At 41.6% G+C, this 7,909-nt stretch overlaps 1 protein-coding gene across 1 annotated transcript; it reads left to right on the top strand.

Annotated features, from left to right (window-relative positions):
- Nucleotides 1-5,918, top strand: LOC119736296 (F-box/WD repeat-containing protein 7-like). Its single transcript, XM_038210339.1, has 2 exons — nucleotides 1-166; nucleotides 3,312-5,918. The coding sequence occupies exon 2, from the start codon at nucleotides 3,324-3,326 to the stop codon at nucleotides 4,809-4,811; it is 1,488 nt and encodes a 495-aa protein (XP_038066267.1). The 5' UTR covers nucleotides 1-166; nucleotides 3,312-3,323; the 3' UTR covers nucleotides 4,812-5,918.
- Nucleotides 5,919-7,909: the final 1,991 nt, after the last annotated feature.

Below are 7,909 nucleotides of genomic sequence, written 5' to 3'. Positions count from 1 at the left end.
TGTCTCTAGGCCGCACCTATTATTATAATTAACGCGTTCAGGGTTTTCATAACGCACAAGAATTACTGTTCCTTCATCGCTTCTAGTTATCGAGTTATTAGGCGAGATTGTTCCTGAACTGCAGAGCAGTTAACATTCTGTAGTAGTTTACGCCGCCATTGGAGAGGTATTTTACAGATTTATAGTTAGCGTTTTTAATCGTGTGAAACTGTTATTTTGGATTCACGTTGCGCCACCTGCAATGAACTAGCATGAGCACGTAAACTGTGTACAAACCTGTGTTGTATAGTGTGTTCGTCCTTCGTTGTCATAATTTTTCTGTACCTTCGTCCTAGTATTTGGTTTGTGAAAGTTACAAAACAAACGGACTTGGCCTACACGTAGGCCAATTGCCTGTACTACACTAGCTTGAGTACGTACTCCAGCTGACATGCTCATATTCATTCACATGTAGCGCTGGAGACATAACCTAGGTTAGCCCCATAATGTGGCCAGTTTACTGGACTGCCTCCGTAAACATAGGCCACACATCCGCCATCTTGGAATCTGACTCGGCGAAATTTTGAAAGTGATTTCCACATTGCGACTTCAGACCCAGTTCATTTATGCTTTAAAAATACACTCACCCGGTTTTAATAACAAAATTGGAACCTGCTGCCAGTGTCAGTTGCCCAGCTGCTGCGTCATTTACGATTATTTCTGGAGCCTTCTTGGCAACTTGGATTCTACCTCCATGGTCCAACTGAACAATGCCCTTGCGCAATATGCGATATGCAGGGATGTGTGGCCTATGTTTACGGAGGCAGTCCAGTAAACTGCCCACATTATGGGGCTAAACCTAGGTGTGAGAATGTGGTAGCAAGAGGCCCTATAATAATAACCTATCAAAAATTGTCTTTTTTTCACCTCTAATATCCCACCCCAGATTCCTACTACATACCTCATACCATTCAGCAGTCAATCACAAAGCTAATGATCGACTTGAAACAGACCACCAAAAAAAAGAAAAAAAGTAAAAATCTCGACGATTTCGGTGGCTTGTCCGTAAAAAACTTCCAGTTCCAATGGCTGTCGTCCATTTTGTTTGGTTAATTATGTAAATGCATGCATCACGTGATGACATCGAAAAAAAATCTGCGCGCGCGATGTATGAGGGTACCACACCACTTTCAGGCGCCGCAAGTGAGTTCAATTTTCGTCTGGTGCGTTGTCGTGGACAACATTCTCGTTTGGCCTTACTTTACGGAGGTAGTCCAGTAAATAGGCCACATTTATGGGGCTAGCATGAACTGGGAACTTGTCTCTATTTACTACACATTTCTCCATAGACAGCCACCAGACTAATGACTCTAAATGAAGAGTTCAGTCTTTTTTTCCCTTCTATATTTGGACCATGGTTGAACATGTACAAGTATTGTCTGTAGCCTCATTTTTAAATCATTTGACCTCCCTCTAATGTGCCAAATATTGAAAAATGTCTTCCTTAAAAATTGAATTGAGTCTGCAAACTTGGTTGGTGAAATGCTGAGGCCTTTTTAGGAGGGGAGGGGCTAAATGGCATATATGGAGGCATTTGCTGGCTAAAGAGTGAGTAAAGTTGGCCTGATTTAGTTTTGCACGTTTCAGAGCATCCCAGGTCCCAATCTGAGTCGGTCCTTGTCCAGGATGTACACTTTTGGTTAGTAGTCACTATTTTCATCATTATCTAGCCCCATATAATGTGGCTGAAATACTGGACTTCCTCCGTATTTTACAGCCACACATGCTGAAAGGACCATTGCTATAGGGGAGCAGTAAATCAAATTAATATTGGAAATATTTTGTCACTTTATTATAACCTAATCCACCATGACTGCTTATTAGCAAAAAAGAAACGAACATTGAATTCCGTACATTCAGAGGCTAGGCCTATAGTTATCCTGTAATTTCGGGCAAAAGTCGGACGGCTTTCGGGCAGAATAAAAACACGTAGCGTCCAGTTTAACCAGTGAAACCTACATGTATTGTACTCATGCAGTGGTATGGTAAACATGTATGCCTATTCCATTGTACAACTTAAACTCGCAGTGTTCAGGTACAAGTGAATAAAAAGTACTGCATTTCTTCGTGCGCCATATCAAAAACCAGTAGACCTACATGTAATCATTGCATGATTCTGTACACAGCCATACACCTGTGCAGAGTTGTAATGAGTCACTGATGTTTGTGACTCGAGTCTACCCCTATTATTTTTTGTTTGTTTGTTAGCTTTGATGATTGACAGCTGCCACTATAACTTAAAAACAAAGATCAGGACCGAATTCCGGGTGGATTCGGTCCCGATTTGCAAAAAATGATGAAAAAAAATCCGCGTTCCGTACTGAGCAACTGGAGAAATTACACGTTCATAGAAAGTTTGCTTGCGATTGACTTGAACATGTATGTGTGCGCGCGCATGGCTAGCATCAGATGGGCCAATCACAGTGCACCCTGATTGGTCGCTTCGAAAGGCGCCCCGTCAGAGCACACTTTGACTTAGACTGCTTCCCCATTGTTCAAGTCAGAAGGACAATGGGGTCAGGGAACCGGGCTAACTGTGTTTTGCCTGTCTGATGCTACCCGTGCGCGCACGTGCACACGTCAAGCGCCAGCGATATCTTTCCATGAACGTGTAACTTCTCAATGTTACTCAGTACGGAACGCGGATTTTTTCCTCATTTTTTTTGCAGGATTGGGACCAAATCCACCCGTGATTGTTGGTGCATAAACGTGAGTATGTGGATAAGTCCAATACGGAGTTCAGGGGCAAACTATGCAGCGGTTTTCTGGTAATGGCTGAATTTTGATGTACATTTTTGTACTTAGTTGATAGTAGTAGTCAACAGGGCCATTGGTGATTCTTCTATGGGGCTCCGCTACAAGTATTGTTCAGGGCGCGACAACTTGTTCAGGACTGTTTGATGTCAGCTCATTTGTGTGAAACTTAAGATTTATGTCCTGGTTGCTACATCTACATATGCATGAATTCCGTACTGGGCGTTGAAGAAATAAGACATACAATGTATCATATCACAAGTACATGAACTACTAAATAATGAAAGGTTTGCGGAAACACCATGTGTGCGGAAACACACATGGTGTTTCCGCAAACCTTTCATTATTTAGTATCTTCACCATGCAAAGCCTCAAATCTTACTTACATGAACTACTCTTTAGACCCAATGGATGTTTCAAATTGATGTTTGGGGATAAACCCGAGATCAGTTCATGTCGTTGTTATAAAAAAAAAATCTTTAATATTGTTTTGTTTGTTTTGTTATATTTATTTACAGATATATTTGGTTATGGCAGTCTCTGGAATTCCCGGAAATGGTATGTATGAATCAACCACCGCTGCATCGAGTGGATCTCTAATCTATGCTGTCCCCGATGATTTAATACAGACGGTTTTGCAACATCTGAGTGCGACTGATCTGTGTCACGTGGCATCATGTTGCCGTTGGCTACGCGATGCAACCAATCAGGATTCACTCTGGCTCCCTCTTTGTCAAAGTAAAGGATGGAAACACTATGGCACCACCACCGACCTGGCCAAGATACCTTCCTACGGACCTTCCGAGCAAGCAGGGGACGACAGCGCCACCTTCCAGAATGATAGGATCGTGACTGATGACAACACAGCGGGTTTAACCAGCACTTGCAGGTGGAAAGGCGTCTACATGAGAGCTCACCATCTGGATAGAAACTGGGCTACAAATTGCTCTCATTTCAAGGAATGTCATTTCGATTTGCAAGACAAACCCCGTACTGATCTTCGCACCCATTCTGTCGATGGGGATCTACTAGCAATGTATAACTTTAACCAAACAATCCATGTCTATGACATTCGGAACCAGACCCTTCAGTGTGTTATCAACTCAGCGTGCAATTTGTATGCAATCAAGTTCACAGATGGCGTAATTGTGGTGCCTTGTGATAATGGGAGGGTCGATGCATTTGATGCAAGGACCGGGCAGACTCTGCAAACGATAGAGGGTAACTGGGGCCATAACACTGTTTCACTGTTCTTTGATGGTGAACTGGTCTTAACCTGTGTGCACACTTCCGATACGGAACGCACGATGTCCACGGACATTTGCGTGTGGTGTGTGGAAGACGGCCTACTTCAACGCATCATAACTGTGGACCATACGGACGACGTCTGCGTTTATTATACCGGTAAACTGGACTACCGGGACAAGATGTTAGCGGCTGTCTGCAATGATGACCACATTCACGTGTGGGATGCGAGGAGCGGAGAGTGTTTGCATCAACTAGAATGCCCAAGGAAACAGACAAAGGTTCAACTTGGCGATAATGTTATTTTCGGTTTCAGCACGAAAGGCGATGTCTGCGTTACTAGTATTTGGAGCCAGGAGACGGGCGATTGTCAAAAGGTGATAGATCTACACGTAGGCCTACCCACTCCTTACATTGGGGAGTATTATACAGAGATCATCAATAATTTGATACTACTAGAGATAAAGATTAATGTCTTAGATGTGCGAAGTTCTGTTAAAACTTACAATCTGCTTGGAGAATTCGTAAATGATGCGCAACTGGAGTATAATGACGGTGACGTGAAAGGAAACGGAAGCAAGCGCCTCTTCAATCTATTCGTGGAGACAAGAATGGGTAGGGAAGATTGGAAAGGAGTCGTCTTCAACGCCACTCCAACTGGATTGGTGCGACTCTTTGATGCTGGTCCTTTCGAAATCATCTGGCTTGACGAAATCAGAATGATCCTTTTTGACCATAAAGAAAACAAACTCAGTATCCATCACTACTGGTAATTCAGTGGTGACAGCTGACCAATTAACAAACTTGCATTACAACTTTCCCCAACCGACTATAATCTCCTCAAAACACCTGTATCCAATTGTTTACTTCACAGTACACCATGACACCCTGAACTCCAGGCATGACAGAGTAAACAGGATGGGAACATTTGTTTTACTTGAGGACAGGCAGATTTTTTTTTTTCATTTTCGTCTCTTAAAGCCCAGTTTTTCTATGTTGTTTCCCTTCGACAAGTCACTGTAATACTCCTAGAATGTTGTTCCAGCAGATTTCTCATCACGACCCAAGTGTTCGTGCGAGGCGTGCAGTTGTATGGCAAACAAAAATAATGCAAGTATTGCGACCCCTGGCATGTTAGCAGTATACAGTCGGTTAGTAAGCACACCTTTCAGTTTACCTAACAAAAATCAACAATAATTTCATTTGACCCCTCACAATGACATTTGACCTCAAATGGCTGAAGTCACCTGAAGTCCCCCGACACAAACGTTGTTGTCACCAAGTCTGATTGAGAGTGAAGTTTGACTTTTCATATGGCAGCACTTTTCAGTTGATCTAGCCAAAATTAACATTGACCTCACTTGGCCCTAGACCTTTGACCTCAAATGTCTTAACTCTTCTTAAGTCTCCCTACACAAAGATTATTGTCCAACATGGGACATACCTTCCATTGTTTCGGTACCCCACAATCAAGGCAGGGGTTGTACACGCTCTCTGAAGTGTGTATTTACCTGCAATGGGTGACCCCCTGTTGTCGCTCTTTTGTTTGTACTGTAAATTTTCCGTTTCCCAAGATATTGGAATATGATGAATAGATAAAATATTTTCTGCGCATGTATTGTGGAACACAGGTGTGTTATGTAAGTTGGCAATACATTGTGACTAAATAGGTCCCTTTGTAGACAATTTCACGCAGGCTAGGGAACGTGCAGGTAATGTGGGACTGCAGGTATCAATTATGGGGACGCGTGCATTAAAATCGATGCTTTGTTGATCAAACACTCTCAGAGGTGAACAAAAAGGACAATTTAAAGGGAATATACAACATTTGCAAACATCGAAAAATAAAACTACCAAGTTTTTGCGAAATACCGTAATAGGATGTTGGTAAATGACAGTCTAAAGCATCCTGTAAAATTATGGCACCTGGTATACTGTCATTTTCAAGAAAAGTGGTATTTTTGTATCAATTTCCAACGCTGATCGGCCGATCAGCGTTGGAAACAACTGGCTTTTTTTTTCAAATACTGGCCCCAATGGACCATTGCACTTGTTTGCAATCGATTACAAACCTATGAACGGGTACGAGCCAGCTAGACTGGTTCCCTGACCTTACAATTCCCGAATGTATGTAAACTGCTCTAATTCTTCTTATATGGAGTCAGGGAACCAGACTACAGGAAAATGATCGTTTTTCTTGGTTTTTATAGCATTTTCGAACCAAAAACCTCTAAAAAGTCAGTGTAACTATATTTGCTTTATATTTCCAACCCCCCAATTCCATCCATTTCTGAAAATTACAGCAAAAGCAAATGATGTATATTCCCTTTAACGAGAGGACATTTCAGTGGAAAAATCATTAAAAACTGACAAAGTGTATGAAGTTAACAGTTAATGTTTGCTCTGATATTAACCTTTATAACACCTCACCCACAGATTATGTGTCTTGATTGGCCGAGAGCGAGTCACATGTTACTTTCTAATTTTGCTATCTTTCTGTGCACGGCCAAAAGTACTATGCGCATAGCAACCAAAGTACTATACCATTAGCAACCAAAGTACTATTTCCACGGCGCGGTATTTTTGTGCAAATGCATGCTGGTGTGCGAGTTGCTCGTTGTGCGTAGCGCGTATTGTTCCAAAGAGAGCGCGCCGCAGACTTGGGTTCAAACATTTCGTGAAGGGTTAGTTTTTAAGAGAGAAGTACATTTTCCACCAATTTTGTATTGAAATTGAAGTTTATTTCAACTGTGTTCAGATTTAAATCATGTAAAATATTAAAATCAAGCAGAATCTGTTAGTGAAGAGTTATAAAACAAATATTGAATGCTTTATCTCGTGGTGAAGTAAAACTAGCCTCCCTCGGTGATCCATGGACCATTCTATTTTCCCTCGGCTTCGCCTCGGGAAAATAGAATGTCCATGGATGGATCACCTCGGGAGGCTAGTTTTACTACACCACTCGAAGCATTCAATATTTGTATAATATATTTCATAGATTATACAATTGTGAAAAAAAGAAGATGTTTAGGATGCTTATGAAGTCCATTGAACGTGTATGGGTCTATAATTGTTTAATGAGGTCATTATTATGCATTGAATGAGAGCTCATAGTTCAACAAGGTGTGGGTAATATGGGACATACATTCAAAATGGCGGACAGGGTTTGTTTACATGTCTTGGTTTTGTGGCTTGCTTCTGTTAGGTATTTGTTTGAATTTGTAATGGCACATAGTTAGTGGTATTAATTCAGAATGATTGTATATTCATGCATTTGTGAAATAGTAATTCTATATCAATGAAATGAGTCAATGACAATTGTAAATAAATTCCAATGTTAACATCACAACAATGTCTTGGAAACACTGTCCCATGTTAAATACACCTGCAGACAATTATGCTACCTGTGGTGATGACGTCATGTTTTGCCTCTGACAGTCATAATACATGTATATACCACATGGGTGTTTGCAGTGCCTGCCTTCATTGCGACGTCACTTCACCCTAAAAGGGCCGGGTTATTTTGACCATCTCTAAGCCGGGGGGGGGGGCGGTCCGATTTTTAAGTTTTTGGTGTCAACAGATGCGTAAAGTTCAAGGCTAAAAGTCATAAAAGCTTAGTTCGCGAAAATTTTTAAAGGCTATCGCGGAAAATGTCGAGGGATGGGGGGTGGGTGGGTTCGGCCCCCGGCCCTTTTAGGGTTAACAAACATGGGTTCTGTTGTTTGCCCTCCCCCTGGATCCTCCCATGCAGGTTAATCTAATAGGTATAGGAAACATTTTCATACTATAAATAAGGGAAAGGATGATATTTTTGCTATAATCAATATTCTAAAAAAATGAGTTGCCTTCATGATCATCGCAACTCGTA

This window comes from Patiria miniata, unplaced genomic scaffold, assembly GCF_015706575.1.
Source record: "Patiria miniata isolate m_02_andy unplaced genomic scaffold, ASM1570657v1 HiC_scaffold_29, whole genome shotgun sequence".
NCBI classification, from domain to species: Eukaryota; Metazoa; Echinodermata; class Asteroidea; order Valvatida; family Asterinidae; genus Patiria; species Patiria miniata.
Note: the sequence above shows the minus strand (reverse complement) of the source record. Positions and strands in the feature narration are given on the sequence as shown.

Excerpts from the sequence above, each read along its gene's own strand:
- LOC119736296 (XM_038210339.1), top strand. The coding sequence starts at position 3,324 with ATGGCAGTCTCTGGAATTCCCGGAAATGGTATGTATGAATCAACCACC.